Source organism: Ornithodoros turicata, chromosome 1 (assembly GCF_037126465.1).
Source record: "Ornithodoros turicata isolate Travis chromosome 1, ASM3712646v1, whole genome shotgun sequence".
Classification (NCBI taxonomy): Eukaryota; Metazoa; Arthropoda; class Arachnida; order Ixodida; family Argasidae; genus Ornithodoros; species Ornithodoros turicata.
Genome location: NC_088201.1, coordinates 17582965 through 17604145, shown reverse-complemented (window position 1 = coordinate 17604145; position 21181 = coordinate 17582965). Strand labels below are relative to the sequence as shown.

Here is a 21181-nt window from a genome sequence, read left to right as displayed (position 1 = left end):
TACGCATTAGCAATGCAAATGCATTACATGTGCTTGCAGAGGTTTTGAGGATCTCTTCATGGTTCCTTTAACTAATTCTTTTGAAATGAGACAAAGCTGGCAAAGCAGCGCCTACTGATCCCAAGGGTGCGCGTTCGAATTCAGCTGAGGATGCCACTAACTTGGCGGCAGTGTACAAGTTGCTTTGACGCACCGTCTTCCTTGTGGGATGTTAAATACAGTGTGCCGTGTTGTTAATGCAGAGACCTACCACTGTGGTGTCGCCCATGATCACAGTTGTCTCGCGACGTAAAACCGCGGAATGTCAAACTTTAAGCACCAAAGGCAAGGAGGCGAAAGATGTAGTGCAAAACTGCAAGTAGGAGGCACTACAATTTCATTCTTTTTTTTGCTATATAGGAGGAGTTTTATACAGTTGAAAGTAGGGAAACATGCCCTTTGTACCACCAAACATGGTCCTCCATTGCCTTCTGCTTGATAGGACATGCGTACATTGTTATTTCCATCTGCTAAATTTTCATTTTCAAATTTACTGTTGTACTGAAATTACTTCTGTGCTTTGTGCTTTTTACAAACAGGACTTTGTAATTGGACTGTCTGTGCTTTCTCGGGGCTCCCTCCAAGAGAAGTTACGATGGACGTTTAATCTTTATGACATTAACGGAGATGGTTATATAACGAAAGACGAGCTTGCTCGAATTGTCAAGGCTGTTTATGACCTCATGGGAAAGGCTGTGGAACCCATGGTGGAAGAAAACACGACGAGGGAACATGTTGAGAGGGTGTTCCAGGTAGGCTCACTAACATCTTCTCTGTCAAACCATATGTGTTACATAAAGAAGGAACACTGTAAGATCCATTGCCAACATCTTTATGGTTTATTTAGAACTAATGGAACTGATTGTGACTTGGGCTTGCACTGGCCCGTTCTCTTCCCTGTGCTCTCGTTGGCATCCACCTCCTGTATCTGCAACATTGTGTGTTTGGCACTCTAGACATGAGTACTATTTATTTATTTGGTTTACTCACAGCATACACTGATGGGCTCTAGAGCAGAAGGCTACATGTCCTGAAGACGTCCCAGAGCCCCATTATGTTGCTGTACAGCAGTGTAATACATCTCACATGGCCTACATATACAAAGTAGGGCAAACATAAAGAGGAAAACTCTAAAAGAACGAAAGAAAAAAAGAACAGTTTACGTACAGAACGGTATGAAAACTACTCAGGTGTCAAAATGTGTGACATTGAGTCTTATGGCGCATGCCATGGGCAGCGCTGGGTCAAAGTTTTGCCCCGGGAAGGGGCAAAAACTGTTCCTTGGCAAAAATCGGAGCATATGCGTTGGATGTTCCATTAGCGAAGCAGGGGCAAATTTGCTCCAAGGAGCAGTTGTTTTTGACTCAGTGATTTCCTTGGGGCAAAGCCAGCGGACGACAGAACACGACAGAGAAGAGGAGGCATGCGTGCGATAAGTGAGGCTGTGACGTTTGGGCTTTTTTTTTTATTTTTACTCGTGCGTTGCTCAGGTTGTCGTGCGTCTCTTGAACAGTGGAAACTGGGCACGTCCAGCGGTGTGTAATTATATTGTGCAATTCGGGAGCAGCTTACAGTACCCCATATGGCCAAAGTAAACCCGAGAAAGCGCGTGCATCGCACCCCGAATGCTAGCGTTCCATCGACAAAGCAAACCCACGCGACCCCGAAGCGAGCTTGCACCTACAGCTCATAACGCCCTTTCCCGCACTACCGAACTGAGAGGAAAATAAACGTGTACCATGCATCACATGTTGGCAACACTGATTAAGCTTGCATCCATCCTGTCTTTACTACTTCTGTTGTGCTCTCATCGGCGATATCCCATCTATGTAGTGCGTTCCTCGTGGTGAAGCGTGCAAAATGCTAAACGTTCCCACTTGGGGAAACAAGGGTGCAAAGGTTAGTATGGAACTGGGGGAGTTCTACGAAAGTGCGCAATTGTTTTTCTACCAATACGGTGTTAACTATGTTATGCAGTGTAAGGCCCTTCTTTTTCTGCGATTCTGCAAAAATTAGCGGAATTGTGGGTCTGCCGCGGAATATGAGGTTTTGTGCAGAATTTTGCAGAAACCACGCGCTTAACTCAGTTTATGCGCGAGATGAACGGACTTTGCTCGCACTGAGTCGGCTTGCCTAGCAGCGTAGATGTGCCAACCCCATCTAGGTGCTGCAACAACCCTCTAACTCCTCTCTCTAACCCTCAACTCTCTGGGATTCTGGAATGGAAAGAAAATGCTGACCTCTACTTTGATGTCCATAGCTGTCAAGTACCTCTTTGTGACAGTAAACTCTGTGCATGCAGACAGGTCACTTATCGGTGATAAACGTCACTCCCTCTCAGAAGAAAGTACAATGTATCTCGTTATGCCAAGTCACAAAAGTTTTTGGAGTTGTAACCGTGTTCTTGCACACTAAGAGCTAACAGAGAGTAGAGAGTAGTCTATCCGAACTATGGCAATTTGCCTTTTACCGCGGAAAAATGCAGATTTCATAGTTCCCTGCTGCGGAATTCAGGATTTGCCACAGCAGAAAAAGAAGGCCCTTATGCTAGTGTTAAAACTACACAAAGTACCATGTGATGCTTGGCTACAACTGTATTTTGGATTTGTAGACTCTTTACGTACTTCTATGTCATGCAAGCTAATAAAGATTTTGTATTTGTATATCTTCGTCAGCCTAGATTTGCAAACACTTGCTGCGGAAAATTTCTGATTCCCTGCCGCAGAATTTTAGATTTGCCGCAGCAGAAAAACCAAGGCCTTAAGCATACTGCTCTTGAAGTTTTTGATGACCTGAAGTTTTTGATGATTGGTTTTAGTTGTGGTCCCCCATTCAAGATTAGAGTACATGAATTTAGGATAGACGAGTGCACAATCAAGCTCCAGTTTTGTCCATGTGGGCATGAGGCAAGGGTTTCCATGATCTTCCATTGATGCAATGCTCCGTGTGTTTGGCGTGTCAGAGGGATTAATAACAACTACAACCGAGGCTCAAGTTAAGGAGCTTTTTTGTTAGTTTTGCATTAGCAAATAATTTGATAAAATTTCTTAGGAGCTGCATGCTGCAATTTTGAAACAAGTTAGGGGAAAATGCTGTGTTTACTACATAAGATAAACTAGCTGGTGGGTAAACTCCATTATAGGCTGGTTTGAGCTGTCGTGTTTGTGTGTTTTTCGCCCATTGCTCGGGCTTGCCTATCATGGTGTCTACTACAGTATGTGCATAGGGTTCTTCGTGAAATCGGGTGCTATTTACACACAAGAATTTAGTGCTACGATCTCTGTATGATATGTCATCGGGGAATTTTGAAATGAAAGGCACACGAAACAAGTCACTGCTATGACACTGGGACGAGAAACAAGAATCTTTATATTTCCGCTCGGAACTGGGGCAATGAATGACTGCAGTATTCAAACACTTACCCGAGCTCCACAAAAGCTCACCTTTGACTCCAGCAGGAGGGGATTGTAAAAGGAGGACAAATAGGTTGTCACAAATATCTCCCTTTGCTGATACTACGATTCACTTTTCCGACGGCTTACCTAGAACGACAGGCTGAAGGACCGCAAGGATTTCGGGTAGATATCGGGTTTACCCGAATTCTTGAAAACTTGTTCGGGGGGGGGGGGGGGAACTATTGTGAGAAGTCGGGTTTAACCCGAAAACGAAGAACCCTATGTATGCAGGACTTTCTGAGTAAAACCTTAACTCCTAAGTTTGACAACCAGTATTGAGTTGCAGTAGAATTGTAACGTAGTGGGTGTTGTGAGCCTTAAGTGTTGTGTTCATCCTGCTATGCTTCATTGCCTTAGCTACAACTAACTTACATGAGGAAGTCACCCCACATTGTTCTGGTTACAAACCTTCAGGGCATCAGGCATAACCAATAATAACCAATTTTACACTAATCACATCTTTGGTGAATACTCCTGGCAAGGGGGAGGTCTTCCATGCTAACGTGTGCAGTATGGTTTCAGGCGTACGATGTGAACGGCTTCTGGAGTATTGTTCACTTCTACGTAGTAGTTTCTTGCGGAATCTGCAGCACCTTATCAGGGTCCAGAGCCATACCAAGCCTGCATGTCTTAGTAGCGCAAATCGTACCATCTGACATCCATAGGATATTGCTGTCCAATATCTATTCTAGCAAGCTGATGTGCTTCTTCAGCTCATGAGATAACTTCGTATCAGCATTGTTGAGGCCAGTCATTCATGCACAAGACAGCGTCCGACATCTAGTTGTTTCTTGGACTTCTGTTTTGTTAGTGGACAATGGCATATGACAGGATTTCATCTCGTGCCTTGTGCTTGACATCTACAAATCATGACTACAGTAGTCTTGTTGAGACGTGCTGTCAGCCCATTCATTAGCATGTGATAAGTCATGGTCCTGTAGTAAGTATGACTGAAGTGAACCACTTCCAGAGTCAGCCTTGCAAAAGCTATCCTATGGCTGGTGTAATGACTTTAGGAGTACTTTTTGAAATAGTACTGATGTCAGCTGAACTGGTTGGAGGTACCCAGATGGCATCATGGATTGGGTATTGTATCCTTATGTAATGATGGACCCTATTGACTAACCACGGCCAGTAAAACTTTACTATAATGCGAGCCAGTGTTCTGCTCTAGCTGCTGGCCCAAAGTGAGCTCATTGTGGCAAGAGGAGAGTATTTCATAGCCAAGTCACGCCTCTTGGTTCCTGATTTTGCTTGTAGTGGATATGCTTGTGCATGCAGAAGTTAGGGAGTGACCTGGAGACATTAGCAACATTGCGGTCCTGTCTGTGTAGTACTTGAGAACTGCAAGAATATGCAGAGTGTGTTCGTTTGAAAGTAAGCATGATGAATGAACACAACAGGGAACATGGACAAACACAGACAGTGTTCAGTCCATATCTGTCAATGTTCCCTGTTGCATTCGTTCATCATGGGTACTTGATCACTGTCTTAAATTCCTGATTGTTGTGCTACTTGGAGGCCGTGGACATTGAATAGATAAAACATAGGAGGCTGTCATCATCATCATCATCATGCTCAAGCCCGTTGTCCGTTTGTGGTACTGGCATTGTGGACAAACAAGCAGTGTTATTGTGTCATCTTCTAGACTTTTACGTTATTGTCATGTCAAACTCCTGCAGTATAAGACTCCACTGTTCTAAGCTACTGAAGATGTCCTTTGATCAGCTGACCAACAAAACGTGTGATGGTTTGTGACTATTCTGGAGGGTCGCTCGTACATGTACGGCACAGCTTTGTGACTTCCCGTACAACTATAGGACTCTTTTCCATTGTTGAGTAGTTTTTCTCAGCCTTCGGTAGCATTCTGCTTGCATATGGCTTATTCATTGCCATCTTGAAGCTGAGCCGCTACTGCACCTAACACGTAACCTAATGTGTATGTATTTCTGTTTTGGCATATGGGTTCAAATGCTCTTACACGAGGCGCGGCTTGCAGGCAGGTCTTGAGTTCTTCAAAGGCGTTGTTCTTAGCTTCGTTCCTTGTGGAGAGGACCCCATCCTTTGTCACGGCATTTTGCAGCAATACATTGTTGGAGAGGTTTGGAATGCTAGTAACCACAGAGGCCAAAGAAACCTCTTTATTGTTCAAGAGTACTGGAAAGGTAGCAACATCTGCTGTTTTTTGTGGGTACAATTGCACACCATTGTAGCGTACAAGGTGCCCGAAGAATTTCAGTTCTTCATTGGTCAAACAGACATTTTTGTGGTTTCAGTGTTAGTCATGCGGCTTTATTACTTCAAGAACTGGTCTTAGCCATTCGGTGATCTCATTACTGGTGCTTGTGAACAAAACAACCTCATACAGCTAGCAAGACAGGTTTGCTACTTCACCTTTGCTAGGACGCTATTCATGGCCCCCTTACGAGTTACCTTGAAACCACATATCAGTAAAAATGTATGTCACTGGATGCAGATAACACAGGCATGTTTGTGGAGCAATTATTGCCTCATAAAATTTATCTGGCACTCGATTTTCGGTTTGCAGTTCGAAGCATATACACACACACTGCATTACGGTGTGATTAAAACATCAGAATGTGACACTGTGCCTAGTGAAGTAGTGTGTGCACAAGCCGTGCATGTTTTTTGCATGCTCGACCATTTGCATGTTGCCTGGATATATCAGCGATAATTGTATGGGACCTTTTATCATATCTGGAGAGAGAATGATACATGAATAAAATTTTGGTTTGGGATTGAAATCAAGGCTCTAATGAGGAACTAAGTGATGCCTTTTTTGTTTTCTTTCTTTTAACTGTTAAATACTAAGCAGTTCAGTCGAAATGATGACTTCACTTTCGCGGTGCACGTCAGTGGTACTCAGTTAACGTTGTTGTGGACCTAATACTGTGTGCAAAAGCATAGTATACAGGGTGTTTCACCTGACGTGAAAAAAAAAAATAAATCTTATTAAAAAATCTACTTGTCTGAACACTATGGGGGTCAACGCTATTTATCTCGGGCAGATATTGCCATGACGTCTGAGCAATTTCATCAAATTTATTTTGTTAGAAATTGAATTTTCCCAATTGAACTTGCCAAGTCAACGTCACGTTCTTTTTTTTTTTTTTTAACAGAAACGGAAAGCACATTTAAGATTTACCCCATTCTATTGCAAAATACATTCACAACTGCAATGGTAATAGCCAGAAATTTTTTTTCGAAAACCGTCATTTCGAGGCGCGCAAATTGCCGGCTGCACTCAGATCTCCGAAAGAAGTGATGCAAGGAGGCCATATACTGTAGGGGACACGGTTGTCTAAGATCAGCACTCCGTCGTTTATCTCATCTCAAATCTCCAGGTGTTGCACGACTATTTCTTTCGAGTAATAAACACATGCAGCACATGGTCCACCTTCAAATACAATGCGTATTGGCACAAAACTTTCAAGTGCAATCGAGGTAATATGGGACGGCGAAATACTGACAGGTGATTTTAGCTAACCGTGTCCCCAATGGTACCTGCCCTTTCACTTTCTCTTCCAAGCTTGTGCTGATAACGGCAGCATGGTTGCAACCCAAAGTTATCTGAAAGAAGAACGAGAAGGAAACAGAAAGGGGCGGGTGACCATTTTCCTTCCGCCGCACCTTGCATTAATTTCATAGAGAACTGAGCTTAACCGACAATTTGCACGCCTCAAAACGACGTTTTTCGCATTGTTTTATTTTTTCAGCTATTACCAAAGCAGTAGGGAATGTATTTTACAATGCAATGGGATAAATCTGACGTGCACTTTCCTGTTTCTGTAAAAAAAATGCAAGGATGATTTGATAAATTTTGGAGATCAATTGGGAAAATTCAATTTCCCCCAAATTAAATTTGATAAAAGTGCTCAGAAGTCATGGCAGAGCCTCCCCCGAGATAAACAGCGTTAACCCCATAGTGTTCAGACAATTACATTTTTCAATACAATTTCATCGTACTTTTTTTCTCTCTTTTTTTTCTTTTTTCACGTTAGTTGAAACACCCTGTATTGCCCATATGTGACTTGATAAACTGCTGACCAAAGCACTGCCTTTTCTCTCGTACCTTGAGAACACCTGAATACATAACTAACGTGATTTCAATAAAAATTACAGATAAAGCATAATGGCAGATAATTTTCACAGCAAAGTTTGAGAAAAATATTCCAACCCGGATAGTCAGACCCAAAATATACATCATCACACACAACATGTTCATCTGTTCTTAGGATGGACATTGGAATTTCAGCGACCCCAGACATCTGAAAGCAAATGTCATATTTGTATGCAGGAGGAGTAATAATGTGTACTTTAGTGATCCTCTTCATTTCTCAAATATTTCTGTTTTCTGTTTCTTGTGCCAACCTGTCAATTTTGTATCGGTTACGGTTCCATTGCTCTTTGCTATTCTGGTTATGAAACAGCTCTTATGGAGCTACAGGTGCACACTTGGCTAAGTGGTGCTTCAGAGTACTAATGCACACACAAATAATTTTGCTTCCATAAAATCACCCAAGATTTAAAAGAAAATATATGTAGAATCAGGGCCATGTTGAAATCCTGAGTCCAGCAACTCTACATGGGTGCAAACGGTCCTCCTTCCAGGCTGGCCCTCACCAGCAAAGGTGAAATCGAAAAGCCTCGGGCACGTGTCCTCGTCCTAAGTCGTGAAGTCTGTTGTGTAGACTTCTTTGCAGGTTTATGCATCAGAGTGATGTGGACTGGACAAGCAAGTGACAAGTGTATCACAAAAGGTCACACGTTGCTGTCGCATGGTATTTAGGGCACGTGTTATGCACAATGGAGTTCTAAATAAATACAAATATCGGATAACATGTCATCGGATAACATTAGAGGAGTTGTGACACTTTGCCCCAAGCTGTCCCGGATAAAATGTCAGATACAGTTATTTGCATGGATGTGAACGTGCATTCTAAGTCTTACACCCAAGGGGGGGTGATAGACGTGTAGAACATCAGCAAACAAAACTCATCTGGCTCTGACATCATTGAAGCACCTCCACCAACATGGCAGCTGTGGGAGAAATCACATGCTTATGAGAGTCATTAGGTTCAGGCCCTCGCTCCTGTGATGTCAGAGACTAATGCAGAAGATAGTTCCCGGGTTTGTATCTCATCCACTATGGCACCCAGAAGGATACATAGTACTTTTTTTTCCTCTGTACTCTGGTCTGTAGTACAATGCATGCATGATGTACTGGCACACAACCCGTTATCCGAATCATCGTTACCAGCCCATCATTTTCATTTCCATGTTTTTGGAATAGGAGGAAAGAGTGTTTCCATTTTTGTTTTCATTACCACTCCAATATCAGTAATACAGTATACTGTTTCCATTACCACTACTGTTACTGTTCCGTTTTAATTGCCACGAAATCGTGAAGTACAAGCCAGCAGATGGAGCAATGGAAAGTTCGAATGTAGGGTGTATTGTGACTTTTCTCTTGGGTTTGGGGGGGGGGGGGGGGGGGGGGGGGGGCAGAGGTATTCACTAGGTTCTCTCTGTACAGTAAGATTTCTTTAATTTGAAGCAGAATTTGAATTAAGGAAGTTCAAATTAATAATTAATAAGGTCTCTTGCATATGCCATTTTTGTCATAGTAGGCAATGCCTTTGTTTCTTGCCTGATTGATTATAGTAATTGCTAATAAATTTTATGTGGTGGTTCTGTGTTGTTTCAGAAGCTAGACCTCAATAAAGATGGCGTTGTAACCATTGATGAATTTATGGATTCCTGTACAAAGGTAAGATACGTATGATTGCTTGGTCTGCTTGCACAAACATTGAGGAGATTCCTCAGTGGCGTCGTCAGTAGCTTTGGTAGTGCTTCGGGCATGTGCTACAGTCATAAAACACTTCTCAGGGGTAGAGCACTTCCAAAGCTACTGAGGGCAGCACTGAGGAATTTCCTCAACGTTCATGCAAGCGGGCCTTGATCTTGGTGTCGAACAATGTTAGATCATATGGGATAGGGCCTGTCAATCAGCCACTAAATATTTTGCCTGTACACAGTGAGAACAGAAATATTGGTATACATAGTAGTGCAGTGGTAATGGTTTGTGAATTTTGCACAAATGAAGAAAGGTTAGTTTGTTGCTTGCTAGTGTTCACACAAGACTCACAAAATCAAAGTTAAACGGAGTGTTTTACTTTATTAGATTCCCTAATATTAGCTAAAACTTTAGGGGATGAGGCAGTTTTGGTGTAGGTATCAAGGCCGTGCATGTCCAGAGAAACAGGGCCATTCCAGCCGAAACCAGCCAGAGGCGTGGCTGAACAAAATTGTGTGCATTCCCTTAGGGATGGGCATGTGGGATATAAATATTTTTTCTCAAGATTTTGTTTTCTTCAACACTAGGGGCGCCTCGAACTTGGCCCAGACATGAAAAAGTGTTGTGAGTCTCGTGTGCACCTCTGACACGTACAGACGACACTTCTGCACTTTCTCGGTCTGGTGTTAGAGGGGAAGGGTCGATCTAGCTTGGAACAAGAACAAATCTGGTGACGTGGTGAGAACTCAAGAATGGAGCACGTTGTGGGCCAAGTTTACAATTAGTTTTCGGCAAGTTAGCATTCTCGCAGGAGCCCGAGATTATTTATACTCGTAAACTGGTGTGTGGAGATTAGCTTCACGTAAAAATAAAAAGCTGATCGGTATTCATTGTTTAACTAAACGATCGCGAATATTGACCATTTGGAAAACATGACACTTTTGCGATAGTGTTTTCACATACCTGAGGTCGTTTCTGAAAAGTGAAAGTAATCATGCCATTTGTAGAACAGATCCACTTCTATAACATATTGAAAATCTACAGGTATATTTTTGCTTAAACGCGAAAAAAAAAAATTTTTCATCACCATACTCCACTGCAGCTGATTCGATAGTTGAGGTCGTATAGGGAGTAAAAGGTGAGGTCGTGCTGAAGACTGGGAGGTGGTGGGTTCGATCCTACCACCAGCTGTGCTGTCTGAGGTTTTCCCTGGGTTTTCCGAAGACTTTCCAGGCGAATGTCGGCACAGTTCCCCCTGAAGTTGGCCCAGGACGCACACTAATGCACGCACATTTCCTGCTGTCCTCTCTCAATCTGTCTACACCTGTACACCGCTCATAGCCGCAGTTGCTTCGCGGCGCTAACACGGAATGAAAAAATTTTTGTATTTTTTTTTAAGGTAAAAAGTGATGCCTTTGTGACCCTCTCATTTTGAAAATATACAGGTGTATTTGTTGTTATGCAAGAAAAAAGATTCGTCAGCGCATTCACATCCCATCTGTAAGGTACCATATCACCCTTTGAACGAATTTCGCCTTCTACTGTTCTGCAAAGTTTTACCGAGCACTCGCAGTCGCTGCTTCATATCAGCTTCATAGTTTTACGTGAGACTAATCTCCATACACTAGTTTATGAGCACATCTCGGGCTCCTGCGAGAATGCTAACTTGCCAAAAGTTAATTGTAAACTTGGCCCAAAACGCGCTCCGTTCTTGAGCTCTCCCCACGTCACCTGATTTGTTCTCGTTACATATGCCCTTCGGGAAGCTACATCGACCTTTCTCCTCTAAAACGAGATAAGGAATGTGCAGAAATGTCGTCTGTATGTGTCAGAACGACATGCAGAACAGACAACACTCTTTCATGTTTGAGCCAAGTTCGAGCTACACCTCTGGCTGGTTTCGGCTGGAATGGCCCAACAGTGTTGCTATCACGCCCATATAGAGCACCATATACTTAGGATCCGACAAACTTCAATTTCTTGAAAACATCTAAGCCTCGTTCCTGACCTTCAAAAATTTTGTCATTCCCTGAAGCAGGTGTTCTCAAACTTTGTGAGTCGGGGGACCCTTATACATTTCTTGGCGTAGCAAAGACACACACACAACTTGGGACTTGCCTGCGGAGGATAATATGCTAAAAAAATTACTTCGTGAAACGACAAACAAAATGGACTGTTCCAAACGTTTCGCCAGTGGCCTGAAAGGAGAGAGGCCAAGCCATTGAAAACGTAACGCAACAAGCAAGGTTTATTACTTTACATCACCAAACGATACACGAGAAGTCCTGAAGTCCCTCGGTTCCTGCCACGCTGGGCTCGGCTGTCCAATCCTACCTGTAGTCCGCAGGCGACTGCCGCTGAAAGTGTTCTGCCCTGTCTGCTGTGCTATTGGCACGTGCCTGTTTCTCTTGTCCTGGTCGTCGTCTTCTCATAAAGTGAAGAGGATGTAACTGGGAACCAATCTGTTAGCAGTATAGTTGATAGTGTGTAGAATATTACTGTGAACAGGCAGTTACAATGAGCAGGATATTATACTAAACAGAAGAGGGCTGTGAGAATAGAATAGAAATCTTGAAGCCTGTTCAAGTAACGATTTTCAAGCCACAGAAAATACAATGTATTATTACAGAAGAAAACATACTTACGGCTAGTTATATTGCAAAGCAAATATAGATGTTTTCAAATAATACAAATTTGTTGGTACATACAAAAATGGACGGTCATATATTTTGCACTGAAGGTAATCACCACCGCCTTCTCTTTTGGCTGTTGAATTGAAACATACATAGAATTTCTAACAAAATGAAATTAAAAAATAACTAGCCATGTATACTCACTGAACCTGCAGGTGATACTAGTATAAGGGTAAACATCTGACCTTCACAACTGTGCGCATTGTTCTTGTCGCTGTATCATAAAAGAGGTGTCATATGCGATAGAACAGTAGAGCTATCGGTAGACATCAGTAGGGGTCGAAACCGGAACTGAACCGTAACCGAAAACCGCAAAAAAACGTTATTTTTTACCGAACCGAACCCGAACCGAACCGTAAACATTTTTTATCTCCCCTTGAACGAACCGGAACTGAACCAAAAAAATATGATGCGGTAACCAGTTCGCCAGACGGTAAAAATGTCTATACCTCATGGATGCACGAATTTTCACAGATGCATCTACGACATTATCCGGCTCCTCGTGTGCGTTTGTTATCCCGGAGGCGAATATCGAAAAAGCGGTGCGGCTGTCTCACGTCTGCCTCTGCTTCGGCCGCTGAACTTCGTGGAGTCCACTTGGCACTAAGTTTTATCAACTCGTGATCTTCAGTTGGCCGCTGGATCATCTATAGCGATTCAAAATGTCCGTTACAGACTCTACCTTCCATGTTTACTACGGGATGAAACATGGAAGTCACTGAAAAGGTTAGCCAGCCGTAGGACTCGAACCCACATCTTCTGGATTACCGGTCCAGGGCTCTACCAATTGAGCTAAGCTAACACACCTCCCCAGTGACTTCCAAGGGCCAGCCTCAGAACATCAGTTCTCTCATGTTACAACGGGATCTCTGGCATCAGCAGCAACAAGATGTCTTGCACACATACCATATGCAGTAGTTTTAAAAGGTCATGACATCCAAATGCAGTGGATCCCTAGTCACTTTGGCATTGCAGGCAACGAGGCGCTGGACACTGCTGCACGCCGGACTCTTCAACTCAGGCGCGTCCAAATGATGCCCATTTATTTCACCAAGGGCGACGCGGGGCGAACGCTGAACGAGCTCAAGCAACAAGCGTGCAGCTCTTTCTGGCTAACGGGATATGCTCAGGATTAGCTTCTGCACAAGGTCGACCCAGAGTTACGCTTTCGAGTACCACCCTCCTTCACGCGAAAGACGACGATTGACCTACATAAGCTACGGCTCAATGTACCGTGCGACGCACGTCTCCTCTTCAAATCTGGAAAGCGAAAGTCTCCAAACTGTAGTGAGTGTGGCGTTGTAGAGGACGTAGAACACATCCTTCTCAGGTGTCGGAAATACGTTGATGCTCGAAGGGTATTAGAGACGAGCCTTTCTCGGGTGGACTCCCGAGCCTTCGACATCGCGAAACTGTTAGGTCTTTTATCGTCCGACGAGGCGCTGAGGGCACTTGAAGATTTTCTACATACAACCGGGCTTATGGACATTATATGACTCGCTGAATGTGTGCTGTGTGTGCCCCCAGCGATTCCGACATTTTACACTCTCTTGGTCGAAACTTTTGGACTGCATGGTGAACTCCATCATCACCTCTGTTCTTCTCTGGTCATCATCTCATGATCTCATTCTCATCGTCTGTTTGCACTTTCTGTGTGTAAGCGTACTGGGGTAGCCAGTTCGACTTCGTCGAAACTTACATCCCCATTTTTTTTCTTGTCCATCATGCCTATACCTTTCCGCTCGACTGCCACACCACAGCATATCGCTCGTAACCTTGCCGAATTCATAGAGCGGACAAAACACTTACAGAAGGTACACGACATCCCTGTGCATTTTGGTGACTCGACGTGTAAAAAAAAAAAAAAGAAGGATGTGCTACACGACAGCTACACTTTGCATTCTTGCCTCCGCTGCTTCCTTTCATTCAACGTCGCGGTGTGAAGGCGACGAAAATTTTAATAGTTCACCAGTGGCATCCACCACAAGCAACGCGGACCTCTACCGACCGCGGGAAAGACGATTGCGTGTGGTCCAGAGCATGGAGGAAGGAAACACAGGAGCGACCTCTCGCCCTCTTTTCAGCGGAGAGCAGCGTGCCGCCCTGCGCATGCTGCTCTGAGATACTCATATCTACCACGTGACCGCTTTCTTCTCTTTTTTCTTTAGAAATTGGCGATAGCCTTTTGCAATGGAGTTGCAATGGTATGCTGTGACGCCATTTCCTAACACTCATCGGTAAAGTAAAGGATGATCTGCTGTGAACTGCATGGTTCTTTGTACCTATGAAGTGTAGTGGCGAGGGAGTAAGAGGAAGGAACGAGAAGCAAGCCATCGCCGGAACCTGATATTACCTCTCACACGTGGTGCACTGATTAGCACAGCACACGTAAACCGGTTCGAACCGATTAATATAAAACCGTTATTTTGGTTGCGCTGAACCCAAATCCGAACCGAACCAATAACCTTGATCCGGAATTTGAACCGGACCCCAAAAAATAACGGTTCCGAGCCCTGGACATCACAGATATAATAGAACAGTAGAGCTATCGGTAGACGTCAAACATATAAGTTTACGATTCCTGTAGGTTACAGAGCATTACAAAGGCTAACACAATGAACATGTACAGTGCTGACAAAAGTTTACGGAACACGCTGCGGCGCATTCCTTCCTCAGAGTGACATGCTAGCAGGGAATGGTACCATACGGACTTGCAAACAGGTGACTGGGTCATCTAGGCACATGTCTGTAAGTCTGTACAGTCCCATTCCCTGCTAGCGTGTCACTCTGAGGAAGGAATGCGCCGCAGCGTGTTCCGTAAACTTTTGTCCAGCACTGTACATAATATACTACTATATAGTATATTCTTTTACAAAGAACTCTGGATATATATTGTAACACTTTTGTCTACAAAAACTCCTTGAACTTGCAGATAAAATGTGAGTGCACACAATTTACTTCACACAACCAACCAAGGTAGACAGCACAATTGCGTGAGCATGGCAGTAATGATGTAATAGGCCAATGACAGAGGGGGTTGTTAAAATTTAGTTGTCATAAGAAGCACATGTGTGACTGTGGGTGCAAAAAATGCGGGGCAACATTCATAGAAGATATGTTCAGTTTCCCAATAAATTTGAAAAAAATTTGAACGAAAGAGGTGCGCCAGTTCTCGCTCTACTTTTTAGTCCTTACTGTGGCACCCTTAAGTACTTGTAAATAAATGACACCGTTCACTCTGGTGTACGTGTTGCAGCTTTACTGATATAGCTTTGCATTTCGTCACAAAGTCTGGACGGAGCATGCTGTGAGACAAACTATAAACCTAGACACACCACATGGTAGAACATTGTACGATGTGTCTTCATTTGTTGTCGTGAAAAAAAACTTTTTCTCACAGTGTTGTGCATTTCTTCCAGGATGAGAACATTTCAAAGTCCATGTCCGTCTTGGACACCATTCTGTGATGCTGCGAATGCATGAAAGTGCTGGCAGTCTAACCCTTTCTGCTGGGGCATGTGCACACGAGCGCGGATGCTGCATGTGGGCTGCTACTCTCTTGTCTCCCCAGCCACCCAACCAGCGAGAGAGCTGCCCTGGGGTGCCCCCCAGTGACAGGGCACACTTAACTCTCACCCTGTCAAGTGCCAAGAAACTACAACGAGTCTCAAGAGGTGCAGCCATGGAACCAACGAGACAATGAAATCGTGCTGGGACACACCAGCCGACCACGGGCCCACCTCCAAGCGTCCGAAGTGTGTGACACGTGCACCCTGTCCCTTCCCTTCATGGGGCAAGCTATGGCATGTGTTGAACATGCATCAAAGGATAGATAGAGGTGTCGGGTGTGAGGTTCTTGTTATTTTTCATCTGTATGCTCTTTTGTACATTTCTAAAGAAAAAAAGATCTCGTGTAGTATAAACTTGTACTATAGTGCATTGTTTTTGTTTTTTGTATAAGTTCCCGGACTGAAGAGAAATAGAAGTGGGAGAAGTTTAGTGGTGACATATGCTGTCGTTGCCACGTGAATTCTGGTGTTTATACTATACTGGATCTTAACACACATATGCTTGTTTTGATCAAGTCCCATACCTGAGGTGGCAGAATTGTACCAGAGTCATCACATGTGAAGCATCTTCTACAGATATTTTTCATGATAATTCTAGTTTTCTGAATATATGTTTGTATTTTGAAGCATCGATTGCATGTATGTGACTACTCTGTTCTGGTTGCACTACCGTCAAATCATGCAACATGTTGCGCATCCTGATATTCTTGTTGTCTGAAAAACAACATTGGAAGCAATCAAATGCTTGAAAAAGCTTTGAGTGACAGGCTGGGGTCTGTAAACAGTATCGAGTGCCAGGCGTATTACTTCCTTCAGAATTTATTCTCGACAAAATCACGCAAAATTGCACGTTTGAGGGGAAGCTGAATTTAATTAACATTCCTGATGTTTATGACTTACACCTGGACAGAGTGGTGACAAGCTCTACCAAAACCTACAAGTATTGGGAAATTTTATATTCAAGATTATAAAATCTATTTTTTCAAGAAATACAGAAACATCTTGCATTGTGACATCTTGCTGGAGGAGTGAGGGATTTCTAGGGGTTACTTTTTACACGCATCAGTGTTTTCTTTTTTCTTTTTTTTCTGAACATACAAGTCCTTATACTCAGCCATTTATGATGCATTCGGTTGGGGCTGCGAACATTATTTCCAGGATAACAATAAGCATAAAATGCCCGCGTAATAGCAGCTCGCAACCCAATCAAAAGCTGAATTCACCTTAGTTGTGTTGCTGATTCTTCTGTTAGAAGAAGGCATGCCAGTATAGTGCAGTTCCTAAATAAAGTGTGCGCATCAGATATACCATTCTGAGAGCAGATATCATGCTCTCAGAATTGGTTTAATTTTACATATCGCATTGCGCCCATATGCAACTTTTGCACTCACGTAATGGGATACGGCACTGAGCATTGTCACACATTTCCTAGAGCCTGCTCTCATCCCTTTTCAGGACCCATAATGCTTTGTCTTGAAAAGTCTCATGGTAATAACCAAACCTGCCTTCAAGCAGTGACCCACTGCAAGGTAGCTATTTCTATCAAATTTGGTGCATATCTACTGACGTCTAGCCAAACTGTTAGTTTGCCAGTGTTTGCTTTCAAAGGTGTGTCTTGTGCAACACCACCTCATTGGCCCTTGATTGTTCCAAGCATGATGTCCTGGAAGGACAGCTCTGCGGGACCTAATGCATGATATAGGTAGCGTGCAAAAAACCTTTGCTGCTGAGAGAAGTTGAATTCATGACTAGGACTTCGAGGAACATAGAAAAAAATATACTCGGAAAAAAGTAAGGTGGAGCCGTGATTATAGCCGTTTACATGCACTACTTCTCTGCTTATGCTTGTTCGCAACTAAAACAGTGAAATGATTATTTGTACCACTCCCATCTTGTGATGGAGAAATTGTTTGATATTTTTGTTACATGTACGAACTTTCCTCACCTGAAGTTTAAGGTGTACATTCAATTTACCAGTCTATAAGAAAACACACCATCACCACATCCGTTATATCAGCTATAATAATGAAAACGAAAAGACACCAACTGCTGCTTTGTGCCATTGAAGCTTGGTGTTAAAATGTGATATGCAGCACAATCATGTGTTCAGAGTACTGTTTGGATATCGACATAAGGAAGCTAGAATAACTTGGGTGTGCATGTGGCACAGGACATGCGAGGTTTTCATTTGAGATGCAGCTAATCTTGGCTAGGCCAGTTCAGAAGCCAACAACAACAACACTCTTTTTTGGGGAAATAGAGTGCGAGACATCTCACTATGATGGAAATTGAAGTTGTCTCAAAATGTTTTCTCAGAAATGATTGTGCCTAGGTCAATGAAGTTCCAAGAAGGGGTGTTGCTGATAGTTTTTGTTTATTTTCGTAACTGAAGAGTTTAAAAAAGAACGGAGTGGAACGTGTCACTGAAATGAATTCAGTAGACTGGAGAATCCAATGAATACACACCTGGACTATATTGTCCCCTCCACTTTTTTGTGGGGGCCAATCCACTGGCATAGTTCTGTTTGTTCACTGCTTTAGAAGGCTGTACTGTTGTCTTTGAAACATGTATTTCAAAGATAGCTAATCCATTCCCTGGAGCATAATTTGGGAAAGCTCCGGTAGACGTAATGAAAGACAGCATGTTTCTGAAATACTGCAGCTGTGTGAATGCCATTGCCCACATTTTGTCACAAGTCCTGTATATCGTATTTGATTTAGTACACCTAAAATTTTTTTTTACACGAAATTACTTAGATGCAGGTAAATTGTCCTCTCTCCTCTCTCTGCTCTTTCAATACACTACTCTATCCTTCTTTCAAATTCAATCTTGAAAACTATTGCATATAAGCTTTCATTTTAGGTGGTAGCGAGAAAAATGTCCTGTAGAGATAATTTTTATCGCATAGTATAACTGCAATACAAGTGTTGCAAAAAACGGCGACCTAGGCAAGCCAAACCCTTCTTCTGTAATCTCTGAGATGTATAGGCCAGTTGTAAGAAGGCACTACAAAATCTAGTTCCCTATAATAATTTATTGCATAAAGTGCACATTCATATAATTATTCTTGCTTGTTTATACAAATGTGTATATGTACGACCTTTTGTAAGCATCAGAAAAGCATTAAGCCAGTCAGACGAAAGGGGAGAAATAGTTGGCACATGCTGCTGAAAAACAAAATGGTGTCAAATTGCCTGAGTATTTTCTTTGTGCTACAATGCAGCGTACACTTTCTGTTGGTTCAAGGTGAGGCGTGCAACAAGTGCTTGATCCCACAGCGTTTAAAAAACTTTTCAAAGAACCGACAACAACCTGTTGGTACATAGAGCATCGTTATGACCATTAATGTGCAAGAAATGACTGCACATACAGACAACAAAAGTGTACAAACTCGGTGTAAGGTGAGCGCTGTTTTTTTTTTAGGTAAATCGTTCTGTTGTCAGCACCAGTTACATTGTTCAACTGGCTGCTTTGCAAGTGTTTCAGGATAACCAAACTCCCTCTCTCTCTGTTGCATTTTGTTGTGCATCTACTATGCAATACAATCTAATCATACGATATAATGTCTTACATACTTCTGTGATAATTTTTATAGCACCTGACTTAAATCTGAATGGGTGGCACCAGACTACTAAATCATTCAAAAAGCAGGGACGTCGCAAATCTTCCACGGCAGTTAGGGCATGAAGTATACGCGTGACGTTACTTCCGTGCGCTTCCATGTTAAGGAATCTTGAAGATTCTCGAAGACATCTTGTAACATCACCTTGTTGCGACATCTCTGTATCCGAGCCCTTTTTGTGAGTTAGGGCTCGTCTTAGATCATGCTGCAGGCATTATCCTGTTGGTGTTACGTTGTCATATAATGTGTCCAACCTGCTTGACCAGGTCAAAAATCAAATCTCACACGTCAGAGATCACACGGCATTATTTATTAGTTTACCTCATTTATTCTAAGTGTTTGCAACAGAAGATCGCTATCTAAACTTTAGCTTTGGGACACTGTGGATATGGCTAAAGTTTAGCTAATGGTGTGGAAGTAACATCAGAAAACTGCATTTGTCCATATACAAAACATCTGTGCTGTAGCATTTGCATAATTTCTACTTTCAGGTGCTACAACATTAATAGGAGCATGTAAAATTATGAATGGTAAGGAAGTGACCGATGTGCAGTATTACAGGTTCGATACTTGAATTTGAGGGCTATTAAATAAGCAAGCACAGGCTGGTTGTGTCACTTGATCTAATATTTTACTTTCTTTCCTGTGTACCCAGGTGGTGGTATGCCCAATGACACATTGTGGACAGGGTAGCCAAATCTGGGAATTATGGATTCTGTGAAATTTATGGTCACTCTGCAATCAGAAGTGGATTTTGATCATCATACTGCTCTTCCAATATCTCTATTCTATCTCAGTGACCAAAAATAAGTGCAGTGGTATGCAGGGCCGGTGCTAGGGGATGTGCGGGGTCTGAGGCAAAGGCACATCGCGGGGCTTGTTTCACACCAGCAGTAATGAAAAGATAAGAAATGATAAGATTGTAGCAGTACGGGAAATGGCAGCAGGAGGGAAGCGTGCGAAATGGCGTGAAACAAGGCGCGGCTGGCGTCTTCTGCACCAACGAAACGCTGCAGCGTCTCTGCTTGCAAACGCGGTCAACCTGACTCAAAGTTGCCAACCCGAACAGGGCCGTGTCTCCTTTTCGAACCTCGAGGGACAAACGCGAAATTCGCGTCATCCGCGTGTTCATTGTTGTTGCAATATGTGGTTTCTCGATTGATATAACATCAATTCCTCCCGTTGCACCAATGACGCCCAAGAGAGAATGGATTTCACAGAGCTCGTGGCTCACACCTCCACTCGGCGGAACCGTTCTTGTAGGCAGGCTCACAGGGCGCAGAGCAGGCATCATGTTGTCAGCTGTTTGGTCGGCTATTTATTGAAATAAGTCGTGCGGAGCCCACACCGAATGGTTTATAATCGTAAGAGGAAGAATGGGGTGGGCACTTCTTCTGCGGATTTTTCTTAAAAGTGGGACTTTTTCTCATTACATGACGGAATGGCACATAACACATTATTCTCTCATTTCTGTTTTAGTCGAAGATCGCGCGTGCGATTAAGTGCATACTTGATGCATGAGGTGGTCGCCTTACTCGCCCCCCCCCCTATCGCCGGCCCTGGTGGTATGCCCAGGGCTGACCCCTGACAGCAGGGGCGGATCCAGATCCTCACTCTTTTTTTTTTTTTTTTTTTGAGGGGGGGGGGGCTGTTTCTACGTCGGAGCGGGTAAATGGGGACGGGAAACTAATGTTTAACCTCACGCTTTTGTTGTTTTTGTTTGTTTGTTTGTTTGTTTTTTGGGGGGGAGGCGATCCCCCCTCTGGATCCTGGATCCCCCCTCTGGATCCAAAATTTAAGCTACACCATTTGTATGCATGTGTAGAAAAGGGGCCTGATCTGGCTGTCCATCCCATTGACACGCATGCATTTCCCGTTTCTTACGTTCCTGTAGCGAGTCAATAAATTGCAATATAGTCCTAAATTTGCCTGACAGCACTTGTGCAGCTGATGTTCTCACAGTTGAGTGCTGACTACGGCACCG

The 21181-nt window shown here is 43.3% G+C and overlaps 1 protein-coding gene across 3 annotated transcripts in view; it reads left to right on the top strand.

Annotated features, from left to right (window-relative positions):
- The window catches only part of LOC135377550 (Kv channel-interacting protein 4-like), a 320766-nt gene extending 300966 nt beyond the window's left edge, over positions 1–19800 (top strand). For all 3 annotated transcript variants that reach the window (XM_064610058.1, XM_064610059.1, XM_064610057.1), the window contains 3 exons: positions 579–791; positions 9223–9285; positions 15425–19800. In XM_064610058.1, coding sequence (XP_064466128.1) covers positions 579–791; positions 9223–9285; positions 15425–15472 — 324 coding nt within the window. In that variant the 3' untranslated portion in view covers positions 15473–19800. The remainder of the gene's footprint in view (positions 1–578; positions 792–9222; positions 9286–15424) is intronic.
- Positions 19801–21181: the final 1381 nt, after the last annotated feature.